At 36.8% G+C, this 26,934-nt stretch overlaps 1 protein-coding gene across 1 annotated transcript in view; it reads left to right on the top strand.

Moving 5' to 3' along the window:
• Nucleotides 1-25,874, top strand: part of IQGAP1 (IQ motif containing GTPase activating protein 1) — a 110,476-nt gene extending 84,602 nt beyond the window's left edge. The window contains exons 17-38 of the mRNA XM_072402478.1: nt 1,108-1,275; nt 1,570-1,712; nt 2,350-2,520; nt 4,327-4,410; nt 4,527-4,598; nt 4,724-4,793; nt 5,584-5,792; nt 6,323-6,478; nt 6,981-7,144; nt 7,398-7,622; nt 7,806-7,946; nt 8,686-8,770; nt 11,659-11,891; nt 12,633-12,765; nt 13,993-14,095; nt 16,331-16,466; nt 16,626-16,713; nt 17,769-17,981; nt 18,616-18,782; nt 19,435-19,551; nt 21,210-21,318; nt 23,659-25,874. Of these exons, the coding sequence (XP_072258579.1) occupies nt 1,108-1,275; nt 1,570-1,712; nt 2,350-2,520; nt 4,327-4,410; nt 4,527-4,598; nt 4,724-4,793; nt 5,584-5,792; nt 6,323-6,478; nt 6,981-7,144; nt 7,398-7,622; nt 7,806-7,946; nt 8,686-8,770; nt 11,659-11,891; nt 12,633-12,765; nt 13,993-14,095; nt 16,331-16,466; nt 16,626-16,713; nt 17,769-17,981; nt 18,616-18,782; nt 19,435-19,551; nt 21,210-21,318; nt 23,659-23,772 (3,101 nt within the window). The 3' untranslated portion in view covers nt 23,773-25,874. The remainder of the gene's footprint in view (nt 1-1,107; nt 1,276-1,569; nt 1,713-2,349; nt 2,521-4,326; nt 4,411-4,526; nt 4,599-4,723; nt 4,794-5,583; nt 5,793-6,322; nt 6,479-6,980; nt 7,145-7,397; nt 7,623-7,805; nt 7,947-8,685; nt 8,771-11,658; nt 11,892-12,632; nt 12,766-13,992; nt 14,096-16,330; nt 16,467-16,625; nt 16,714-17,768; nt 17,982-18,615; nt 18,783-19,434; nt 19,552-21,209; nt 21,319-23,658) is intronic.
• Nucleotides 25,875-26,934: the final 1,060 nt, after the last annotated feature.

Below are 26,934 nucleotides of genomic sequence, written 5' to 3'. Positions count from 1 at the left end.
ATAAGGACTGTAGGTTTGTTCTTAAGTTGAATTTGTATGTAAGTCAGAACAGGTACATTATTTTAATAATTGCATTTAGGACAGAGGTTTGTCTCAACATATTATTAGGCAGCATGGTGTCAGTTACTGTATAAAATCCTCACTGAGTTAATCACAAACAAAGCAAAAAATAAAATTTATGGAGCGTAGACATTAACATTAACTTCTGGAGCAAGCTGTGCTTTGATATGCAAAATGAAACTACTACAGAATTTGTCTTGGTCATTAAAGAGTTACAAGAGCCTGCAGAAAGAGCTCACCCCACTAAGATCACCCTCAACCTCAGCTGTGTTTAGCAAAAGATTTCTTCTGCAAGTCATGCAAATCCCTCCCCTCCCCCTCTTCAATCCTCCGTTCTGCACACAGGTAGCAGGGAAGCTGGAGGCATTTGTATGTTGGATGTCCTTAACCCAAGTACTACCTGTACTTTAACCCTTGCTTCTACTTTTTCCACCTGTTTACCCTGGGCTGTAGGCAGGCAGCCTGTAGAGGCTTACAGAGTAGGCTGTGAAGAAGCAATCACACAGGGGGGAAGCACGTGGAGGTAAAGATATGTGGTAGGTAAAAGTGGTTCTTAGGTTACCTCTAGACCTAAACAAGCATTTAGCCTTACAATGCATGGTATGTCCCATTGTAAGGCCATTGAGGTTAAGCTTCAGTAATGACATAGCAAGGAAGGTGCTCAAATTCTACATATATGTAAATAAACATTATTAATGAGCACCTTCCTATCTTCACATATTTTACATACTCAACCTAATGGTTTTTTTTCATGGAACCCTTTTATTGTGGTGTATTTGTCAACTCTCTAAATTTAATGTAAGCAGCACTAGTAACTATTATCTTTTAACAATCAGGGCTAGAAAGCAACCTTAAATTGTCTCAGTAGATTTGCTAATTTTTAATTAGTATTTGGACAGTTGTGATTGGTTGTAGGAGCTTTTCATTCATTTACTTGCTTTTCTTTATTTTTTCCCCACACTTCTGTACTATTACCTTAGTCATGTCTCCTTATTGTCTGACTAGCTCCTTATTATTTGAGATGTGACTATCTCTTCTTCATCTCAGTTTCTCGTGGTATCTTGGCTATTAATGAGGCTGTAGAGAGAGGTGACAGCGCACAGACGCTTGGTGCCCTGCGATCTCCTGATGTTGGACTCTATGGAGTGACAGCGGAATGCGCTGAGACCTATCAAAATGAGTTGGCGGAACTGAAGAGGAAAAAAGCAGCAAAAGGTAAAAATTCTTTTCAATATAAGAAGCACCTTATTACCAGCAGACTATGATCCATGATTGGTGAAATGAGTAAGCAGTACATTACCTTAACGGAAATCAAAGTAAACTTAGTAGACAAATTATACAAGATTGAAACAAGAAAATGACCTAGAGGCATTACTTATGCTGTGTTGTTCTGTGCTTTGCTTTATTAAACATTCATCAGTTACAAAAATGTCAGCCAATATTGCATTGATCTATATGACGTGTATAATGAGAGTCATCCTTCATTTGAAATGTCTCTGTGCCTTGTAGGAGAAAATGGAAGCGAATGGGTACAGCACTGGGTGAAGGGTGGCTATCACTATTATTTTAATCTGCATACAAATGAAGGCAGATGGGAAGAGCCACCAGGATTTGTACCAAGCAATACTCAGCTCTCCAAGGAGGAAATTCAGGTAAATGGAGTTATTTATCATTAGGCAGTCTGTAATGACAGCATCTGTCTTTTGAAATTGGAAAGTGTCATTAGGTATAGCGTTTGCTAAGGATATGTACGTCAATATATTCCATACAGCTCTTTACATCAGTCATCTGATTGCTGCCGATTCTTCATCTTACAGTTTTTCTAATGTTTTTTTTTTTTCTCTGTATATAAGACAAACGTTATCTCACAAGAATAGAGGGTAGGTTTGCAGCCTGTGCCTCATTAGAATAGTTGTCGGAGGATTTTTCTCTTTTGTTAGTGGGAATTTTCTGCAGGTAAAGAACTTGGTGTAGAACTGTCAGGTGAATCAAAGCAATATTTGCATACATTGCACACAAGAAGCATCCTAATTTTACTCAGTCGCAGTTTGATGAATGTCCCCCATCAACTTGGCTATTTTACAAAAATGTGTTTTATTACATAAAGTTGATAGCCGCCCATAAATAAATCATTAATAGTCTGACAAAGTTTTGTCATGTATAAAGCAGACAATCTTGATCTACATAGGGGGCCATACCTAACTGATTTCTTAACATGAGATTGATTTAGTTGCTAAATTTTAAGTTCTGTTTTACTGATCATATATTTGTGTATGCTGTCTTTTGCAGAGTACCATTTCAGGTGTTTCAGCTGCATATAACCGGGAGCAACTGTGGCTTGCCAATGAAAACCTTATTACTAAACTACAGGCCCGGTGTCGTGGCTATCTGATACGCAAGCAATTTAACTCTAGAATGAAATTCTTAAAGGATCAGGTCCCTGCTATAACATGTATTCAGGTAAGTGCTCTATCAGCCGTGTTACTCTGAGGTTGGCTGCTTCTGTCCCCCTGCATATTTCATCATTGCCATGACTGTGAAGGTTCTAATTCATCCAGGTCATTGTATATCTAGCAGCAGTTGGTCCTGACTAATGATTTTGCTGAAGTAATGGCTTGTGAAAGCTACAAAACATCTACAAAGTAAATCCAGTTGAACATAGTTGTTACTAACTATATCTTTTATTGTTACCTTGTGAAGAAAACAATACTTATATACAGTACATATTCTTTATTTTATAATTCATACCATTATAATCCAAGTGCTATCATGTGATAGCAGTTAGGTATTTGCAGGCATGAGTAGTTAGGTAGCAGTAGGTAAATGTAAAACCCCCAATGTCCTACTTCTTGTTTTGCCATTGACATGGCTGTCCTATAGGAATCTTTCTAGATCAAAAAATAACCCTGATCTGAAAAGACGGGAACATTTTGTAACAGTAAAACAGTAACTATCTTTATAAACAGTTGTAGACTTTTGTTTGTGATAATGGTATTCAAGGCTTCACCTTGTATTCACTTGTAGATGTGTGCTCAAAGAAAGTATGTAGAGGCTTCAAGGACAGGTAGATTTATCAGCATAAAAATACAAATTTCACGAAGACTGCATCAATACAACTGTTATGTCAAATAGATTCTAATAATTCATAAGTGTTATCAAGTGTTAAATGCAGATTGGGCAGCACATGGCTGAGAAGTTAGCATTCTAATCTTTGCAGTGCTAGGTCCCAGGTTCAACTCTCAACCAGGCAGTATCTGCATGGAGTTTGCAGGTTCTCCCTGTGTTTGCATGGGTTTCTTCCAGGTACTCCGGTTTTCTCCCACTTTCCAAAAACATGCAGTTTGGTTAAATGGCTTCCTTAGTCTGTAATAAAGACATATGACTATGGTAGGGACATTAGAGTGTGAGCTTCTTTGAGGAAAAGCTAGTGACATAACTATGGACCTTGTACAGCGCTGTGTAATATCAGTGCTATAGAAATACTGTGTTATATTAATAATAGTAATAATAATAATATAAAGGCTGGAATGATAGATTGGGACAATAGTAGAATAGTGAGTAATATTTTCTGTATGTTGCAGTTTGAATGCTTTCTACAAAAAAGTATTTTTGAAATTGCATTTTGCATTTTTGTCATTGCATTTTTTAAGTAAATAAACTCTAGCTTATGATAAAGATCAAGTTGTCAATTGAGTCCAAGTTTTGTTAATTCCAATAACTTTTATGCCTGCATTTTCATGTAAAAACTGCTAACCGACTCAATATTTTAATGTCTGCCCCATGTATCTACTATTATTGTCGTAAAAGAATATTTTTTAACCCTTCCATTAGATTTTTTTTTTTTTTGCTAGTTTAAGGTCATTCCCTATTGTTCTCGAGCTCAGTCTAATGTTGAAAACACTGCCCTCCTGTACCTGTAAAGATTTAGGTCATGTGTCTCCTTTTCCCTTCTTTCCTCAAAACTGTACGTTTAAGTATGTTTTAAGTTTTCTCACAGACATTTCACCATATTTGCTGCCCATTTCTGGGTTTGTGCTTTCTTAACAAAGTCTTTAGGTAAATAATGTCTCTAGAACTGAACATAATATTCTTAATGAGGTGTAATTTGTTTGTTTACTTATTTTGCATTCATTTCAAATAACCACCCCAAATCCTTTTCTTCTGGCTAACACTGCATTCCATTATTACTCTGTCTGAAAGGATTTATTTTCCCTAAGTGCATTATTTTTCAGTTTTTCTCATAAAGTTTTTTTTGTTTGTTTTCAGGCCCATTACAGAGGTCAGAAGCAGAGAAAGGCATACAAAGATCGCATGGAGTACCTGAACAATCACACTGATGAAGTTGTTAAGGTATTGGACCCTTTGGCTAGCTTCCTTTTTTTTAGCTTGTTGTGTATATGTAGTATTGAGTCGTGCCGTGTACTTTTTTGCAACATAAAAATATTTTCTGTAAAATCGTATTTCAGATTCAGTCCTACACAAGAATGTATCAGGCCAGGAAACGTTACAGAGACAGACTAAAGTACTTCAGAGACCATGTAAGAGCCTTGACCTGCTCTATATATATTCTGTACTGTGTACTGCAAACAACACAAACTAAAACTAAAGTGTAAAACTTAGTGTAAACTAAAAGCCTGAATCTTTTTTTTTTTTTTTTCTTCAGATGAATGATATTGTAAAACTCCAAGCCTTCATCCGAGCTAACAAAGCAAGAGATGACTACAAAACCTTGAGTGAGTACAGAACGCTTACATTTTCTGTGTAGGTACCGTATTTTTCGCCATATAAGACGCTCCGGAATATAAGACGCACCCAATTTTAAAGGAGGAAAATCTAGAAAAAAAGATTCTGAAAGATTATTCCCCTTCTGATCACTCATGTGCCATTCATACCGGTATTCCCCTTCTGATCACTCATGTGCCATTCAAATTCCCTTTCTGATCACTCTCTACCTTTCCAATTCCCTTTCTGATCACTCTGTGTCATTCAAACTCCCCTTCTGATCACTCTGTCATTCAAATTCCCCTTCTGATCACTCTGTGCTTTTTTTCTATTGTACGGCAGTTAGGACAGGGAACAGCAGGTGGCGCTGTGCCGGCTTCTTTCGCTTTGCTTTACAGACAGGAGAAAACACGATGCTGGCAGAGGAGAGAAGAGAGACACGCTGCAGCCAGAAACACACGCAGGATCGGGTATCGGGTGAGTATAATATTTTAATTATTTTTTTTAACACATTCGTCGTATAGGACGCACTAACTTTTCCCCCCCAGTTTTGGGGAAGAAAAAGTGCGTCTTATATGGCAAAAAATACGGTAATTTGTTGTTTCAAGATATTCAAATAAATAAATAAACTATCACTAAAAGACTAATAATTCGGAGAGGGTACACTTTCATCAGCGAAGCTGGCTGAACCATCAAATCTCCCCCCCCCTCTCTCTCATTCTCTCTCTCCCTAATGTAGCATTAATTTCTATTCTATAATATGAGGTGTGCTCATTCAAATATGTACATTGTCACCCTCAGTCAATGCTGAAAATCCACCTATGGCAGTAGTTCGGAAATTTGTCCATCTTCTGGACCAAAGTGATCAGGACTTCCAGGAGGAATTAGAAGTCATGAAACTGAGGGAGGAAGTGGTGACCCTGCTGAGATCTAACCAACAGCTAGAGAATGACCTTAATCTTATGGATATCAAGATAGGACTTCTTGTAAAAAACAAAATTACATTACAGGTATGATTCCTAGACAAGTTGTATTTTTCTTGGTTGTGTCTGATATACTTGCCAGCTGGAATCAGGTAAATGCATCATGAGTTGCAAACAATGGGCTGCAATCAAATATAAATGGGCTCCAAGCAAATATAAAGGACCATCTTTCATTCCAGTAGTGTATGGATTCTGTGATGAAGCTGTTGTGTTTAATGACCTAAAGACAAGTGATTTCAACAAAATCCTAATTTTTCTTGGTCACTGGAGCAGCTGAACAGTTACTAATATTTAACTCATGCAACACAATAATGTGCATTGAAACTGCATATGCAGTGATTTTCCTAAAGTTCAATTTCCTATAGAACTCCATGTTTGTTGTCCTATAAGCAAACACCTGGTTCCAACCAAGTCTGGTTGGTCATATGCTTGCTGATAATGCTGATTAATGTTAGCAAGTTGTAAGAACAGATCACTCTCCCACTTGGTTGTAAATATCTTCATCTGTGATCACTCCATAGGCAAGTATTTAAAATTCTGTCTTTTCTGTTTTGTAGGATGTTGTCTCCCATAGTAAGAAATTGACTAAGAAGAACAAGGAGCAGCTCTCTGATATGATGGCATTAAACAAGCAGAAGGGAGGCCTAAAGGCATTGAGTAAGGAGAAGAGAGAGAAGCTAGAAGCTTACCAGCATCTTTTCTATTTACTTCAGGTAAAGGAATGGTGAACAACACACTGTGCTTGCCGGGTTGTCATAGAAGTAATTTTATTTCTATATATATATATATATATATATATATATATATATATATATATATATATAGTTTCAGTGTGTCATAAAATGATTCACCATTATCATGTTGTGCAGAAGGGCTGGAGTGTAAAAGGAGCTAATCCATTCATTTGACAAGGATCATTCTGATAGGAAAAAGATGAGCTCATAACTCTTTTTCCAGTTACAGGCTAGGTCAGATCCAGGATTGTCTGGGTTTAGAGGCACTGGTTTGAATGATACAGACTGAAGGAGGGGAAAAGCTTTTTATTATAAGTACAAATTGCCCAAAAACCTTTTATTAAATATTTAATCGTATATCATTTTATTTTTATCTTGTTATTTTTGTCTGGGGTTCTCCTTTAAAGAAACCTCCATGCTATATCTAGTTGTACAGATAGTTTCCATCTTTTGATTGGCTATCTATTTTTCATTTGTGCAGACTAATCCAACCTACTTGGCAAAACTTATTTTCCAAATGCCTCAGAACAAGTCTACCAAATTCATGGACTCTGTCATCTTTACTCTCTATAATTATGCATCCAATCAAAGAGAGGAATACCTACTGTTACGCCTCTTCAAGACTGCCCTCCAGGAGGAGATCAAGTATGTGTTTCCTTTTCCTTTTTCATAATTATATCTGAATTCTTGTACCGATAATGGCTTGTGTGTTTAAATCATCTTTGGCATATCAGTTTGTTTGCCTCATTTACTAATCTATTTTTCAAGGTGTGAAACCCACAGGTAGCTCTCAAGACAAAATAATTAAACAAGTTTTATTAAAATGCACGTTATGCATAATATTTATTACTTTTTGTATGTTACCTAAAAAAATTATTCATTTTGTCCTTTTCCACAGATCCAAAGTTGACATGATTCAAGAAATAGTCACGGGAAACCCCACTGTAATCAAAATGGTGGTAAGTTTTAACCGAGGGGCCCGTGGCCAGAATGCTTTGAGGCAGATCCTGTCACCAGTAGTGAAGGAGATCATGGATGACAAGTCACTTAACATCAAAACTGACCCTGTTGACATTTACAAGTCATGGGTCAACCAGATGGAATCTCAGACTGGAGAAGCCAGGTGAGAGTCTTCACACTGCATGCAGTGCTGCGTTATTTAATATTCTAATTGAGATATACTTTTATATTGTTTATGAAATTGTCTGTTCTGTGATGTATTAATCACACTCTATTAGAATTTAGTTGGCCTTAACATTGGCAAAGTTTGAATAAATTATTTAACATCAATAAACTTTCCATCCAGCAAACTGCCTTATGATGTCACACCAGAGCAAGCAATGTCGCATGAAGAAGTCAGGACAAGACTGGATTCTTCTATCAAAAACATGCGAGCAGTGACTGACAAGTTCCTGTCTGCCATTGTCAGCTCAGTTGATAAGATCCCGTAAGTATACTATCTGCTCATTTGTAAATTGTTTTTGAATGCATAAGGAAAAAAAATGTTTTGCTATTAGCCAAGTTGCAGGTAGAAGAGATTTTAATTGATACCTTTTTTAAACTTTTATTTATACCTTTTTTAAACCTATTTTTATTCTTTGTTTGCACACATTATATTGAGAAACTGTTGTTAAAAATGGAAACATTACACTCTCTATATTCTTCTAATAATACAGAGAGAAAACAGGAAAAAGATATATAATAAAGAGACATATACATCCAAAACAGGGACCATATATTTAGCAATCTAAGTACAGAAATAGAAAAGTAAATAAGGACATTGAACAAAATAAGGACAAAACCAAGAACCAGCATGTTGTAAAATGTATACACATAGGGCCTGATTTAAAGCTCTACTATACTGGAAAAGATAGACCACCATGGGAAAGCTTGGTTTATCCAGCAAACCTGAAATCCATCTGGTCCAGGATTGAAAAAAATTGTCAGCTAATAGTAAATGATATTTAGAAAATACATCTTGGGAAGCTTTCATAAATCAAGTCCATTGCAAGTATAACCATATTGGATACTAGCATTATTCTAACTATGATGGCAAAATTCAGATATAAATTAGTTGTCCATGAAAAGCTGTATTTCTCCAAAACAGATTAGATTAAACACAGTTCAATTTTAATTTTAGTGCCCTGTGATCAGTTTACTGTTCTTACATTACTTTTGTCTCCTAGTTATGGCATGCGTTACATTGCAAAGGTCCTGAAAGATACACTTCATGAGAAGTTTCCTGATGCTGGAGAAGATGAGCTGCTCAAGGTCAGTTTGTATTTTAAATAACAGATTTTAATTTATGGCCACCCATATTCCTTTATTTTAGGAAATGTAATTTAATGACAAATCCACTTTTATCCCCTCTGGTTTTCATAGCCACGCACAAGCCTATAAAAATGTTAACATCCTCACTTCATACACATTTCATACTTACATTTTCCAATAATGTTTAATGGTGGTCACTTGTGTGGACCATTTCACAGTTCAAGACAACCTACCACCAAAATCGTCGCTTAAAACCATGAAACAAAATTAACTTTTGAGGTATGTTACCTATTACAATTGTTTCAGAGTTTGAGTGATTTGTGCAAATCTCAGAGAAAAAAAAAAATTAGGTTGAAATTAAAGAAAAAAATAGTTTTAAATCTTGATGTGCACAATGGGGAAGGGGATGACTTGCGTAGCACGCAATACATTGCAACATTTCCCAAAACTAGGCCATGTTGTATTGTATTGAAGCCATATTTAAGAGGTCAATACCAAAAATTCCAAGAGGACAAATCTGTTATTGGGAAGGGGAGGGCACACCTCACTTTATATATTCATTTCCTCTAGTGGGTATATTGTACAGTGTATTAAGACTCGCAAGTAACGTTTGACTTATATTATCAGTGATCTTTTCCAATGTGTAATACAACTGAATCTCTTTCTCCTTTCCATTTTCTGGTATATAGCGTCCTCTGCTGGTTACACGTGATTCAGCTGCAGTAGACCTACTGTAGTGCTTTATTTCCATGCTGTGCTTTAGGCTACTCATGACGTTCAGGCTTGGTGTTTAACATTGGTCTTAGCAGTTCATTTGTAACACAGTTTTCACAAGTATCTTGAGATTGTTCTGCATTTCACCATGTTTATTCATATACTGTGAGTACATTTTTATGGTCATTAGCATTTCCTAATAAATGGCTGTATAAGTCAAAGGAAAAAGACTGCAGAAATTTGGAAATAAAAAGTTTAAAATATTTGAATTGTCTCCTGCTATCCACAATCCTTTACTAAAAAGAAAGAATAGTGATAATTGATTTGCATATCAAATAATGATTTAGTGATATCTGAGTGCTCTGGAAAGGTACAAAGGAGAATTCCAAGCACTTAATTATCTATTTTTTTCAGTTCTTGATAGTGTTCTCTGGGTTCTGAGCCACTGTGAGGATTTTATTGCTGTTTGTATCCTTGTTGGGTAGATTTACTCTCACTATCTGTCTATAAGATGATAGGAAGTGATGTTAAATCTTCCCATCAGGGTCCCAGATGGCAAAAAAGGCACTACAGACTATCCCAAATTTTTTTTTATTTTTTTTATTACACATCAACAAACACTTACTGAACACCTACAAAACACTGTAGGCATGGGATAAGACTTTAACAGACCTTGAACTTGAACGTCCAAGAGTAGCCAGCCCTATACTTGATATGCTGTTATTTTCTGCCATCTGCTCGGTGTCTGAAAGCTGCTCTCTTTTCTGTTCTTTTAGCTCTGCTTCTCTGCACTGAGGCTTCAGAAATCTTTTAGCTCTTAAGGTGATTTTTTTTCTTGATCTAATATTCTGTAACATTTACAGAAGTACTTTGGCTTGTCAGTTTTCACACCATAACATATCTTCAACAGTGGTAATGCACTGAACAAAAGAAAGTCACAAGCTTTCATTATAGTGTACATGTTTCATATCTGTACATAATATACTATTACTATTATACTAATATTACTACTAAACTGTAATTTTTCTGTTTATACAATTACTGACACACCAAAGTTTATATATTGTAATGAATACATATAGGATTATAATTAACTATAAATATACTGTCAATTTTACATTTATGTCTTTTTTATACCTGACATAGTATTCCAAATAGATTTTGTCAAATATAGGCTTTTCCTGGATCAATTGGTTGGCCTGCATTTGCCTTTTTCTGTTATCGGACAGTAGGTGTAGGATAACTAAAGGGGTAGGCATTCAATCTTGTTGTATTGTTCAGGCATCAAGCCAAAGTAGAACTTAGATTAGGTTGATTTAGGTTGACTTGCTAATCTGCCGGGAACAGTACTGTAGTCTAAAGGGAGATTTAGGACCTGGTTGTGCTTTTTAGCAGAGAAACAGAAGGGAACGGTAAATTATTTGGCAAGTTAAATAGTTTAGATGTATATTTTTACATACAATGGGCCTGATTTATTAAAGCTCTTCAAGGCTGGAGAGAATACACTTTCCTCCGTGAAGTTGGGTGATCCAGCAAACCTGGAATGGGTCTGGTCCAGGAGTTAAAACATTTGCTAGCAAATAACTTTGAATAAATCCATTCCAGGTTTGCTGGATTACCCAGCTTCCCTGATGAAAGTGTATCCTCTCCAGCCGTGGAGAGCTTAAATAAGTCAGGCCCAATATATCGGCTGTTTTTTGAATCCAGCTTCATGTGTTTCATAAAAGTCTACAAAGTTGTATTCTTCATGAAATGGAATCATGAAGGGTCCATTCCTTATGAACCAGTTGAACATGAATTTTACCTATTTGAACTTAGTTCCCTTTTTAGTGAGTGAGAATAATAATTATTCAGGATGTAATTATTTCCTGATATTATTATGGTGGGGATGGTTTTGTAGTGGCATATAGACTAATTAACCAAAGCAATAAAACTGCTGATGGGTGAGCTGAATAATATCAGGGGTGGGATATATCAGGCAAAATGTGAACAGCCAGTTGGTAAAGTGTAAGGATATGAGCAACCTTGACATGGCATGAACAATAACTTGATAAATATGTTTCATTACCAATTGTACAATTGCTGGTTCTGTTTTTTTTTTTTTTTGTATGTTTATTTTTGTTATGACACTTAAGTGTTAAATATCTAACAAGTAGTGTGGGTCTTTTGTATAGATTGTAGGAAACCTGTTGTATTATCGCTACATGAACCCTGCTATTGTGGCCCCTGATGCCTTTGATATTATTGATATATCTGCTGGAGGTCAGCTCACCACAGATCAGCGCAGAAACCTGGGGTCCATCGCCAAAATGCTTCAACATGCTGCATCCAACAAGATGTTCTTAGGAGACAATGCCCACCTGAGCATCATCAATGAGTATCTCTCTCAGTCCTACCAGAAATTCAGGTAACTGATGATAACATCTAAAAAGCTATCTTTGAACATAAAATAATGAATTTTACATTTTACTAGGATCTAGAATTGATCTTACATATTTAGGGATTTACATCTCTTCAAAACTTTTTTTCAGTTCGAATACGTTTTAAGAACATCCTCTAGCATTTCTATGGGGGTTACTCAGTCAGCTTATTCCAATCATCGCGGTATTAGGTAACGTCCCATGACTTATTGGATGCCACTATGACTGAGCCACCCTTATGGCTATAAATCATTTAGCATACCCCTGACACTAATTAGAAATATAGAAAACACCTAGTGAGTGGAGCAATGGCTTTAGGATTTTTGAAATAGCACAGATACATTATTATTATTATTATTAAACAGGATTTATATTGCGCCAACAAATTATGCAGCACTGTACATTAAATAGGGGTTGCAAATTAAAGACCGATACAGACAGTGACACAGGAGAAGGAGAGGATGTAATCAATACTACTAGCTATACCATGACCTTCATAAGTGAACTGAACAGACACATGTATACCATATAATAAAGTGATAAAAGCAATTATTGTCATTTCCATTAAATATACAGTTACTGTTTTTATTAGAATCATTTATAACATAAAATAAATAAATAAATGTAAAAATAATGTTGTCATCATTTTAATATTGACTGGATAAAAGCTATGTTACCATCTGATTGCCACAAGTATTCATGTAAATCTGATTTGTATTTGCCCACAGACGGTTTTTCCAATCTGCCTGTGAAGTTCCAGAGCTGGAGGACAAGTTTAATGTGGATGAATATTCAGATCTGATCACACTTACTAAACCAGTTATTTATATTTCTATTGGAGAGATTGTTAACACACACACGGTAAGTCCTTGAATAACTGTGTATTGGGATGATGAGAATAACTGCTGTTATCTTTCCTAAAATGCTATCTGCTTGGCTGTCATGCTGAGTATCTTTTCCCCCACTTATCTAAGGCTGAGTACACACGTCTAATGGTTCTCGGGTCAGGGCTGATATCGGACGAGAATCTGACGTGTGTACAGCGCCCGTTGTCCATGGTCCGAGCGACAGTCCTGGCGGTCCACGGACGATGGGTGACGAACGATCCTAATGGATGCAAAGGGGGAGAGCGCACAGCAGGGTGCTGCTCCTTCGTTCTCCCCTCTCCATAGAGCAGAACGGTGCTGTATGTACAGCACTCATTAATGCATCGTGCAGTCCTTAGTTGTTGGAAAGGATCATGAAAGATCCTTTCCAACGACAAGTATTGCACGTGTGTATGTAGCTCAAGTCAGTTTGGAGGTTTTGCTTTCTTGTATGCTTGATCCAACTCAGTTTCCCATAAGATATTGAGATCGAAGAGAGCCAAGCATGTAACATTTTCAAAAGCAATGGCAGATTCTGTTTTCTTCCAGATTTCCTTAAAGAACCAAAATCTTTTATTTTTTTTTTTTTTTTTTTTTTTTTTTTTTTTTTTTTTTTTTTTTTTTTTACTGCTAAAACAATTGGCGCTGTTCAGCTCCTGTAGACAATCCATGGTTTGGCTGTGTTATTGTATTATTTATCTCACAGGCTCTTTTTCACAGCAGATTTCAATGTAAACCTTTATCTTTTTGTTCAGGGCTCAAAGCTTTTGTGGTTTTATAGAGCTCTTCCAGAAAGGAATACAAATCGCTTAGTTGGTGTGGTGTCATGCACCTGCTTCTTTGCTATCAAGACATAAATAAAACTGAAATTCATTATGTACGCCAAAAAAGAAACATTTACATTTTTTATGCCAGGAGTTCCTTAAAATGTACACTAATATTAAAGATTTGCAGCACAGAGTTCAGATAAATACTTTTGGAATATTATACTGTATTCCCCTAAACATTCAAACAGATCCTGCAACTTGCATATAAAAAATGCACATATATAGTTATAACTAGACAAATCTCAGAACCAGGCAATATTTTCCTAACACCAATCTGGGAACTTACTTCAATGCCCTTCCAACATTTTCCTTGGCTATTTACACTGTATTACAAGGGTATTATGTCCGGTATACTATATTTTTTTCCTATTACACTAAAACCTTTTTTATTACAGCTACTTCTAGACCATCAGGATGCTATAGCACCAGAGCACAATGACCCTATCCATGAGCTGCTGGATGATCTTGGGGAAGTGCCCACAATTGAGTCTCTGATCGGTAAGTTCTGAATTCAGAAATGACATCAGTTTCATTGATCTGGCTCTAGTTCTTGTGATACAGGAATTGGACAGGATGATTTTACCAACAACAAATGTTTACAGAGCATGGTATTATCAATCTTTATTTACACTGATGTTTTGCATTTTATATATTAAATGTAGTATTATTTTCATGAAACTTTCATTTGCCTTCTTTTTATTCATACATTTTACAGAAATATGAGTTCTTCAAGAAGAAGTTGTTTAAATGACCCTAATGTATTTTGCTACATTTGTGGTGAATATTCCCAGCAAAAACAGAAGAATTAATTACATAATTTGTGAAACAAGCATATCCTGCATATTTTGGTATTAAACTGGAGGACCAAATTAAGTATTGGGCTTCCCATATGGTATGCAAACTTGTGTGTAGAATGTCTATGCCAGTGGAAAAATGGAAAACTGAAAAGTTTGAAATTTGGTGTACCTATGGTATGGCCAGAGCCCAAAAATCATCATAATGATTGTTTTTTTTGTGCTGTGAATGTAAAAGGTTTCAATCATTGCAAGAAAAACAAGTGGGAGTACCCTGATTTGGAATCAGCAAGACGACCTGTGCCGCATGGTGCTGATGTTCCCATGCCAGTGTTCAGTACACTCCCTGATATTCCTGTATCCAACATGGAGGGTATACAGGGTTTGGATTGTAATCCAGGAGTTAGCAGTGGAAATGAATATGAAGAAAGTGTTTCATCAAATCAGCAGTTCTTGCAAGAAGAGCTCAATGATTAATACGTGACCTAAGTCTGTCAAAACAAGCATCTGAACTGTCTTGAGACTGGAAGTTAAAATAACGATTTATAGGACAAGAGAGGTGACACTCCTTCCATATTTCAGTGAAGATAGAGACTTTGTGTACTGTTGTAACATCCCTGGACTACTAGCCCATATGGGAGTACCAGAATACCGAGCAGAAGACTGGCGGCTTTTCATAGACAGTTCCACTCGAGGTTTGAAATCTATTTTACTGCATAATGGCAACTGCTATGCATCAATTCCAATTGGTCATTCAACAAAAGCTTTGCTATCATGAACACCAATGGTTCATATGTGTTGATTTAAAAATGTTGAACTTCTCACTTGGACAGCAAAGTAGATACACAAAGTACCCATGTTTCATCTGCTTGTGGGATAGTAGAGCAAAGCAGGATCACTGGAAAAAAGTGACATGGCCTCCAAGGGGAAACATGAAAAAGGGAGCAGAGAACAACATTTACAAGCCAATTGTTGACAAACGAAAAATCATTCTCCCTCCACTACACATAAAGTTGGGAATAATGAAGCAATTTGTTAGAGCTCTGAGCAAGGACGGTAATTGCTTCAAATACATTTGTAGATTCTTCCCTGAATTGAGTACTGAAAAATTAAAAGTAGTAATCTTTGATGGACCCCAGATTCTGAAACTGATAAATGATTCAAATTTCACAAGTTACATGACTGATACTGAAGCTTTTGCCTGGCACAGCTATGTCATGGTTGTCAAGAATATTTTGGGTAACCATAAAGTGCAAAATTTTGAGGAAGTGGTACAAAACTTGCTCTTAAACTTTAGAAGTTTGGGTGCTACTATGAGCATAAAGGTACACTATCTCCATTGCCATTTGCAAAAATTTCCAGAAAACCTTGGCGATTTCAGTGAGGAACAAGGAGGTTCCATCAAGATATAATGGTGATAGGAGAAAGGTATCAGGGCAGATGGGATAGACACATGATGGCAGACTACTGCTGAAGCCTTCAACGTGATTGTCCTGATCATCAGCATAAAAGGAAATCATACAAACAGAGTTTTTCAGTTACTTCTTTGTGATTAGTTCTGTAAATATACTGAAAATAGAATATATTAACATAAAGTATTTCAAAAATTTTATTTTGTATACGTAGGCATATCCAGTTTAAATGTGCTTAAGTTTCATGTTTTATTAGTTTTCTATGACGTTATTATTGAGGACCTTATTTCAAAAACTAGAGCCAATCTAGCAAAACCAATACCATATTTGTAATCTGTGCATCAAACATAACCTAAAATGACTTACGCTGTTAGGCAAGAAAATGTTTGTTGACCAGTGCAATTGGCATTTGGTTAGTACTAGTGCAAGTGGGATGTAAAGTTATAGGGCAATTAAAACCTATAATGCTGATAAGGGGTGATTATAATTACTATGCTTTTTTCATTTAATTTACCTTATTTTCCCAGGTGAAGGACCAGGAGCTGGAGCAGATGCCAATAAGGAGGCACTAGCAAAGACTGAGGTGTCTCTAACTCTTACTAACAAGTTTGAAGTCATAGGAGATGAGGATGCAGAAAAGAATGCAAGGACTATTTTGTTAAAGTAAGATTTAACTTAACTGCACTGTGCAATAAATGCTTATTGAATATAATAATAAATTAGTCTATGATAAAGTGTGTGATAAAATAATTAGTATTTTGACTTGATTAATACACTATCAAAATATTAATGGGAATGTATTTTTATCACCTAATATTTAAGTACAAAGCGTTTGATCGTTGATGTCATTCGATTCCAACCTGGGGAAACCTTGACAGAAATCCTGGAAACTCCGGCAACCAAAGAACAGGTAAGCAAACTATGAAATTCTATCTGTAAAACAAAAGTTGTGGTATATTAGGTTGAATGCTGCACATTATCCACAGGGAATAAGTAGACAAGTAGACAATTTTTTCTTTCACATTGTAACATGAATATACCTTGGGTGAAAACTTTTTGCAGTATAATCAGCTTTATTATTATTAATATACAGTATTTATATAGCACCGACATATTACGCAGCACTGTACAAAGTCCATAGTTATGTCACTAGTTGTCCCTTAAAGAGGCTCACAATCTAATGTCCCTATTTCAGTCATATGACTTTAATACAATCTAAGGTCAATTTTGGGGGAAGCCAATTAGCCTAAATGCATGTATTTTTCCATGTTTTTGGAATGTGGGAGGAAACCGGGGTACCTAGAGGAAACCCACACAAACACAGGGAGAACCTGCAAACTCTATGCAAATAGTGGCCGAGATTAGAACCCGGGACCCAGTGCTGTAATGTCCAGAGGGCTAACCTCTGAGCCACCATGCTGCCCTGCTTTATTCTTCTTACACAAGTTCCACCTTTCTGACATTCTGTATTTCTGTGATTTTCTGCCTTCCTGGTTAGAGGATGTTTTAAAAGTTAACACTGGCCTTGGTTGACACCATTTGCAGTTTACAAAGTGTCACTACAGCATATGGGGCATCAAGTCAGAGCATAAATGGCTGGCAAAATTATTTTTAAGCTGGGTGGGAAGAAGATGTAGGTGGGGGGCGGCCCCTATATTGTGACCAAACTTTTCAGAAACCAACTGAAACAGCTGGTTCATTACTGAAAAGTGCTGGGTGTTGTACCCAGCTAAAAGGGACTGGGGGGAACACTGCAGTACATCTTTCATGATCTATACTGTAATTTATTAAAAATAGGAGATTTTGAAATTCGTCTGGATTTACACTTCTACATTCATGCACAATTGTGTTAATGCATTTTGTGTTGCATGCAGCGATGGACCAAGAAATTAACTTGCACTGTATTGGACAAAATATTGCAGTATAAATAGTAGTATGTTACATGATATGTTTTCATTTTTCCAGGAAGCTGATCATCAGAGAGCAATGCAGAGGCGGGCAATTCGAGATGCAAAGACGCCGGATAAAATGAAAAAGGCCACATCTCTACGGCAAGACAACAATCTAACACTTCAAGAGAAGAAAGAAAAAATACAATCTGGGCTTAAGAAGCTATCAGAGCTTGGAATGGTGAATCCTGAAAGCCGTTACCAGGATCTCATTAATGATATTGCCAAGGTAAGCTTAGGTTGCGTCAAACTAAAAGACATGTGCTGTTAGGTTTCAGTGCTAGCAAATTATTATTTTTATATTTATATTCAAGACAGATCTTTTGTACTAACCTCACATTAAGCAGTATACACGCGGTTTACCATAACAGTGCAGAGTGGCAGCAGCTGATTACATTGGTTACTGGCCATGGCAAATCAACTACTATGTAAACAGCAAGCATCTGTCTTACAGCTAAGACTTTACACTTGAGTTCAGCACTGTTTTACATTGCATCAGGACTCAATAACCCCTGCAGGACCTGGTGGCTGTTTGTGCTGAAATGGATAGGTATTAGTGGTAGCTGGAGTCTGTGCTGATCGCAGTAGCTAAAAAAAATCAGATCCTGGGCTGCCTGATCTTGTACACATTGCTCCGTAGGAGCATCTGTTAAAGGTCTTCATTAACCAGACCCCCAAAAATAAAATCTTATAAAAAAAGTGTTAAAAATAAAAAATGAATAATATATCAAACAAATGATCTCAATAACTAACTAAAAAAATCCCTGCCAAAATGAATTCCCAAGTCACAACTAACATCAGATGACTTGGGAGACATTTGCACTGCTCTAAAAAAGAAATTCTTACTGTGTTTTTTATTTCAGGACATTCGTAATCAAAGGCGATATCGACAGAGGAGAAAGGCTGAACTGGTGAAACTGCAGCAAACTCATGCAGCTCTGAATTCTAAAGCTCTGTTTTATGAAGAGCAAGTAGACTATTACAAGAGTTACATTAAGACTTGCCTAGACAACCTGGCCAGAAAGGGCAAGTAAGTACTAAAAATACTCATTTTGTAAATTGGATGGGCATGTTTTGACTTAATTATGATTTAAACACAAAAGGTCTTATTTATTAAGAATGTTAAAATGAGTCTACAGAATATTGATGTGGACTGCTACATCTGCTATATATATATGTATATGTATGAATATGTGTGTATATATATATATATATATATATATATATATATATATATATATATATATATACACACACACTTATTTTCCTGTATTTATATTGAACCAACATGTCACACATTACAAAGTCTATTGTCATATTACTAACTGCCCTTCAAAGGAGTTTCACAATCTAATGTCCCTGACATAGTTATCTGTAATTAACACAGTTGTATGGCATTTTTTGAGAGCAAGTCAATTACCTCAACTGCATGTTTTTGGTAATGGGGGAGGAATGCCTGGAGGTAACTCACACAAACATGAGAAGAACTTACAAACTCCTTGCAGATAGAATTTGGACCTAGCACTGCAAAGGCAAGAGTGCTAGCCACTGAGCCAACCGTCATTTATTTCTTAAATATTGGACATATAAAATACAGTAATTTATTGTTGTCTGTTATCATTTACATAAAAGATTACTATTAATTGGAAACATTCAATATATTTTTTATCTATTAAATTCAGAGTGTCCAAGAAACCAGGTGGGGTAAAGAAAAGCAAGAAGATATCTCTGAAATACACAGCAGCCCGGCTCCATGAGAAAGGTGTGCTGCTGGAGATCGAGGATCTACAAGGGAACCAGTAAGTCTCGTACAAGTAACTGTACACATACAATTGTGCACACAGTATGCTGCCATGTCATGTTCATAGTGGTTGATAAAATGCCCAGACAAACAGAATAGGGTAAATTGCAGTTCATTAAATGGGTATGGGGCAGGACAATATCTGCAGAACAGAGATAAGTTCCATTGAGAAAAATTACTCACTACAATCTCAAACTTAGGTGGGGGTTCTAATGAAGTTTTTTAATGGGAATAAGATTACTTATTTAGTTAGTTCATGCAGAAATACTTCATTAGCTAATATGACTGTTTCCAGAGTTACCCAAGAAGAAGCAGTTGGCCTTACCTTTGACTAAGGCTACATATACATGCTCAATAATTGTCATCGGAAAGGATCTTTTACGATCCTTTCCAACGACAAAAGACTGAACAAGTGCTTTACATACAGTGCCGTTCTGCTCTATGGGGAGGGGAGGGGGGAGAATGATGGAGAGGCACCCCACTGCGCTCTGTCCCTTTCACTTGTAATACGATCGTTTGTCATGCATGGAACCGCCAGGACGGATCCATGGACAAGTCGGACTAGCGCGTTACACACGCAAGGATCTCGTCCAATACTAGCCCAGAGGTGATTATCAGAGGAGAAACATCTGACGTGTGTACGTAGCCTAAGAAATGCTATAATTCATTTTAGGACATGTCTAATACAGCCTTATGTCAGTAATTTTTTGGTCCCTTATTTATCCATTTTCTACATACTTTAATGCCTCAGATTGTACCTCTTTCCTGTTTGACAATTCATAATTAACTGATAGAGGGAAAGAAAGAATTACTTTCTGTTCTTCTTCTTTACTTTCTGGTCTTCAGGGAACTTCTGCTATAATAACTATATCCAAAACTCACGGTACATTAATGTGGTGGTCAGTGGGAAGAATGTCACCCTTACAGATATCTAAAGGTTTACTGAAGACCTGAGGATTATACATGCATTACATGATTTATAGAGAGACTTATTTTGGAATCTGGTTGAGACCTATTGTTATGAAAGAACTGGAACACATGACTCTTCAACACCATTCTGTTAACTTGGATCTTGTTTCTTTCTCTTATTTATGTGTCCGGCCCTTTTACCTGTGTGCTCCTAGGTATTCACCTGCTACATGTTGGCCTTTTATGTCATGAGTAGATTGCCATGTGTTACTCCCTTCCCTTGAGCAACTACTTTCTCCTTTTAATTTACAGCTTCTTCCCCCTGGGTACAGGGCATTGCTTCACTGCACAGCCGTTTTTTTGCCCACCTTTCCTCATGTGTTTCCCCATTTCATCACTGACAAGCTTTTCGAATATATATTTCAGTTTAATAGGCATCCCATATCCTGTAAATCAGACACTAAAAGTTGCTATTCATATATTATATATACTTAACAGACTGTGTACAATGAGCCACTTATTCCATCTGTGATACTTACGTTCTTAGCATTTCACCTGTCATATCAAGATTTATGTATTTTGCTCTCATAAAGTGAAATACACGATGGGAAAATGGAAATTCCAGTATTTTGTGTTTGGTGCAGAATTTCATTGTTGTGCTCAGTGGAGAGCCTTTCTTGCAATATTTATGTGCTGCTAAGGTGTCTGCCTGGTACATCCTACATAATTCTTCTATTGTCTTTGCAGGTTTAAAAATGTGATCTTTGAAATCTCTCCGGTGGAAGAAGTTGGTGATTTCGAAGTAAAAGCCAAATTCATGGGTGTTCAAATGGAAACATATATGCTGCATTATCAGGTAATCTAAATTTAGTTAATCCATTATCTATATGGTTTGCTTACGATCTGCTGACAAATGAAAAAATTGTCAAAAACATATTCAAGTATAGCATACAGATGTCTGGGTTATCATTCCTGTAAAGTCGTGTTTCACGTTTTTTTATAAAACTTTAACCCAAACCAAATTGTTATTTTTTTCTAAATTAAGAAGTAGTAAAACTCCAGCACGCTTCTTGTAACAAAAATAGCTGTGCATCCGTTACGCTGGATAAAGTCTCCTCTCTTCTCTCATCATCTCCATCTACTACCTGTCTGCTTGACCCAATTCCCTCTGATCTACTCCATGCCCAATCCTCCACCCTGGCCCCCGCACTAACCAAAACTATTCAACCTCTCCCTTTCTACTGGTATATACCTCTCCGCTTTCAAACATGCCATAATTCTCCCTATCCTGAAGAAACCCTGACTGGACCCCTCCCTACGTTCTACCTACCGTCCTATCTCCCTTCTCCCAAATGTTTCCAAACTTCTTGAGCACCTTGTCAATAAAGGACTATTCGATTTTCCGAACACCAGCTCTTTCCTTGCCCCTCTCAAATCTGGCTTTTGAGCTGCCCGTCCACCGAAACAGCCCTTACTAAAGTGGCCAATTACCTCATCAGAGCTAGGTCTCCAGGCAACTTTTCCCTACTCCTTCTCCTTCCCCTAAATCTTTCCTCTGCTTTTGACATTGTTGATCACCCCCTTCTTATCCAAATCATGAACTCCATCAGTGACACAGCTTCCTGGTTTGCTTCCTCTCTGTCTGACTGCTCCTTTCATAATTCCTCCTCTCCCACTCTCCTCCCTGTTGGTGTCCCCCAAGGGTCAGTGCTTGGACCGGTTCTCTTTTCTCTGTACACCTCCTCTCTCTGTAGTTTCATATCCTCTCTTGGTTTACAGTACCATCTGTATGCTGATGACACTCAAATCTATCTGTCCACCCCTGACCTGTCTCCCTCAGTCCTGGATAAAGTTTCATGCTGCCTGTCAGCCATCCCATCATAGATGTCTGACCGATTCCTGAAACTCAACCTGGATAAAACAGAATTTATCATCTCCCCCTGACATATTCCTAACTGGTAATACCACTGTTATTCGTTCCTCCCCTCAGGCACATTGTCTTGGCATCACCTTTGATTCTGCCCTCTCATTTACCCCTAATATTCAGAACATTTCCAGTTCCTGTCACTTTCACCTGTGCAACATCTCCAAAATTGGCCCCTACCTGTCCCCAGAGACCACCAAACTCCTTGTACATGCTCTTATCATCTCTCGCCTGGACTACTGTAACCTCCTCCTCTCTGATATTCCACTAACCCGACTCTCTCCTCTGCAATCTATTATGAATGCTGCAGCCAGACTCATCCATCCTTCCCTCCGCTCCTCTTCTGCTGCATCTCTTTGTAATTCTCTTCATTGACTTCCATTTCACTTTAAAATCAAATTCAATATCCTGTGCTTTGCCTTCAAATCTCTCCACAGCTCTTGATTCCACTTAACCTTTCTGGCCTGAAAAATACCCCTAGCTGCTCTTTGCTCCTCCAATGACCTACAACTGTCTTCCTCAGTCATAACCTCATCACATGCACTTGCCTACCCATCTCCTGTTTCCTAAAACCCTCACTATTTTACACCAATCTATATCCCCCCTCCTATTGTGTGCTGCTTCCCCACATCTTAGATTGTAAGCTCTTCTGAGCAGGGCCCTCTCCTCTTCCTGTGTCACTGTCTGTATCTGTCTGTCTTCTGCAACTCCTGTTTAATGTACAGCACTGCATAATATGTTGGCGCTATATAAATACTGTTTATGAATAATAATATTTTGCAATCCTAACCAATCTTTCACATAAATTCCCATCAAAAATCCCTAGGATATAATTTAATATAAATGCCATTCCAAATCAACATTAAATACCTGATTACATTTATCAACAGCACACATCCCATATCTTTTTAATTTCAGGCATTTACAACGCAATATATATTTAATTGGAATTGTGTTACAACCAGAGTTGTAAAATGTGGATCTTTTTTTTTCTCCTGTTTACTGACATTTTCTTTGTAGTCAACCCCTGGGCTCTCCCACCAGCAATTGTGCTACTGATAATGGTTAATAATTTATACAGGGACATGAACTGTACCAATATAAGTCTGTATAGAGGTCTGCATCTCAATTATTTCTCAGTATAAAACCAGGACCTGTGCATTCATATCTTCTCGAGTTATCATTTCAGTATACATGTGGGTTTTACTTCACTGCTTTATACCAAATGTTCCCCCTCCTGATTTTTTTATTTGATGTCTCTTGAACTTTCAGGACCTTCTCCAGCTGCAGTACGAGGGTGTTGCGGTTATGAAGATGTTTGACCGAGCGAAGGTCAATGTAAACCTTCTCATCTTCCTTCTAAACAAGAAGTTCTATGGAAAGTAAAAGTCAGAAGAGCCTCCAGATCTTGAAGCTGGAGAATCTGGTGGAAGAGGCACCAAAATGCCTTCCTGTCATCAATACAAACGTGACGGCTACAAAACTGCGCAAAAAGCTTTTGTACACATTAGAGGCTGTATGCCTACACTCTGCCAGGACTGTATTTTACTCTGTGATACCACCCTGTATAGTACAGTAGTGACTACAGTGTTAATGAAAGATTTCTCTTCTGGGGGGGAGGGGGGCAAACTTCGCCTAAAATAGAACTGGTCCAGCAGAGTGGCACTAACTGCATATTTAAATACATATTAAAAAGTGTATTGTTTATTGTAGTTTACAGTGATTGTTCTATTATCTTCTGGGATGAATATTCGTAGACTTTTTTTTAAACATGGATCCATATTGAATAGTGCAGGCACTTTTTTGCTTTAATGGCTATACTGTTCTAGACACAGATATTTTATACCTAAGGTATCCATACACAGTAGCTTATTTATATTTAATCTTCTTTTTTCTTATTCTCGGCTACTGTTACCATCACCCTATTGTTTTAATGGTGTTGGCTATATATTCATTTGTGATTGGTTATCATAACTATTAAGCCAGATGATAGTTTATTTTATTTATGTTCCTTTTCTACACAATGACGATTGCACTATTACAGAAAGTGATGCCCTGTAATGGAATATACCTGGTTATAAGGATTTCCCTCTAGCTACTTGTACCTCATATACTAGTGTCTGTGTTCTATGAAAATGTTGCCAAACTGGAATTTAACTCCAGGCAAAACGTCTTTGTTTTTCTGAAAGCTGAACTGGTGCATTTCTCATTTTAGTTTACCTTCAATGCATTCCTTACATTTAAGTTTTTCAAGTATGTAAAATTATGGAACGGCATACAAATCATCATAGACTAAGGTTACATTTTCACTGCAATCTTTGTTTCTCAGGAAAGAATAGAAAATAGGATTTAAAGTGATGTGTATTTAGATACCAATCTATAGAATTAGTTATTTAAAACTGTAAAATTAAAAATTTGTTGAGCTTTCTCTTGCAAAGGGTGTTTTTAGGGTTTTTGTTGTATTTTATGCATTGAAAGGAAATACTTTTATCAAACACTATTTGGCTGCATGAAGATAAAAGTGTAATTGTTCTCAAACATTCCTTGTGCACCAACCCCTTTCTGCTCAGCATGTTATGTAATTCTAGGAACAAATATGTTTTCTATGGTGAGCGCAGGTGCCACTGCCCATTAACACTGAATGCACCTGGGAGGTATCTAAGTATTTGTGGCATAGGTATTAGTTACCTAAATGTTGTTACCATTGACTCTTACTATAGTCAGCATTAGTGTCCATGTTCATTTTAACCTGGAGGACCAAAGAGGGTGAGTGAAGTGAACATGCTGAGACTTCTGTAGTGGCTGGCGTTCTTCATGTTTTCCTCCTTTACATTAAATTTAAATGAAAAGTGTATACTTATTAGGAAAAGTCAATTTATATTCAGAGATATGTATATTGATCTTGAGATTTTTATGACAAAGTGACTTCATATTTTATGAAAGTCACATCTTTTGCCATTTATTTAAAATGTGTATACGGACATAAGAAAGAGAAGGGATGAAATTATCTCAGAGAATTATATATCCAGTAGGATTTGCTGCAAAGCTTTTATTAATATATACTCAAAAAAGTATGCTGAACAGTTTTTTCAGACCTTTTTGCTTTGGAAAGCTATTTTAATATTTTGAAAAGTCATTTTAATGTCTTATGGAATATATATATATATATATATATATATATATATATATATATATATATATATATCCTTATCCTTCCCAAATGTCGGCAGCAAATAAAAACATTGCTGGATACACATGTACCCAGTTCAGTTTAGTGTAATTCTGATTTCTTATAATTTTCCTAGGTAAAGCTGTTTTCTAACTGTGCAGTTTTTATTTATTGGGAAGCAAACAATGATCATCCTAAAAACCAAGTTTGATTTAAACTTTTTATATTGATACCTGCAGTTTTATTGCCTTGTGGTAAATGGAGCAGCATGCCTGTAACTATATTTTGAATAGCTGAATAAAAAATGATTTGTCTGTTATCATTAGTCTTTTCATTTTCCTTATAATAATAATGACTCTTTTGCCATATTGATCCTATTGGACGATTAGTTACAGTCTTACTAAACCCTTGTTTGGAACTTACTTGATTAACTTTTATTGCTGCCGTTCCTTTCTTTCTATGCAGGCTGTTATTTCTGCAAACTTGAATTTTCTGTGTCCTGCATTTCCGACTTTCAGACTGCCTAAATTTTTTTTGCCGTTACCCCTGGAGCTTCAGTTTAGACACATTTTGTGCATGTTGCTAGCCAGGATTACATCTGATCTGCCAATACTCCATGTGCAGCCCCAAAGCTGCAACAGAAATACTGGGTATTCAATGTTGTGTAATGGACAGGTACATACCCGGAGTAGCTTCTTTCCCTAGGGTTATGTCTACATACTCGACAGGTATGTCTGGAGCAGACAGTAGCAGGGTGTGTCAGTCTAGAAGTGGAAAGCTGAGCACTGGACAGCTCCATGTTGTTTAAGAGGAAACACCTATGAAAACATTTACCTTCTTCCTGCCTGTAACAACAATGTGCCCTCTTGGACTACCCACTAACCGATGAAGATGGTTAACCTCTAACCGATGAAGTTCCTAAAGTTTTACAGTGTCCTTTTTAGTTGCTGATGCCCCCAAACTTCACTATTAAAAGTTAGTTAGTCCGCCCTAAATACAGAGGGATTAATGGTTTCATTTTTTGGAGTTTTTTTGGGAATCTGTTTTTTGTTTTTTTAACTATTTTAGGCCTTTTTAGGTTTGGGGACAAGAACACCATTCACTTGTGGCTCCCCACCTGTTTTTGCAGCAGTATTATTCACAACATGTCATTGCATCAGATTAAAAAGAAACAGGTCAAATTATCCCATTTACTGTAATTGTTTTTTTTTTTTTTTTTTTTTTTATAAAAGTGAGACATAGTGCCACACAACAATGGCTCCACAAGTGTCCAACCTTGCACTTGGGGGGATAAAAGCAGGTTGTGGTCAATCATACCAGTCACCACTAGAGGGAGAAACTACCAAAATCACGCTGCATGTCCTGTGCGGTGTACAAAG

The sequence above is a fragment of the Pyxicephalus adspersus genome, chromosome 2, assembly GCF_032062135.1.
Source record: "Pyxicephalus adspersus chromosome 2, UCB_Pads_2.0, whole genome shotgun sequence".
NCBI lineage: Eukaryota > Metazoa > Chordata > Amphibia > Anura > Pyxicephalidae > Pyxicephalus > Pyxicephalus adspersus.
The sequence above is the reverse complement of the archived record's forward strand: the minus strand, read 5'-3'. Positions and strand labels throughout refer to the sequence as shown.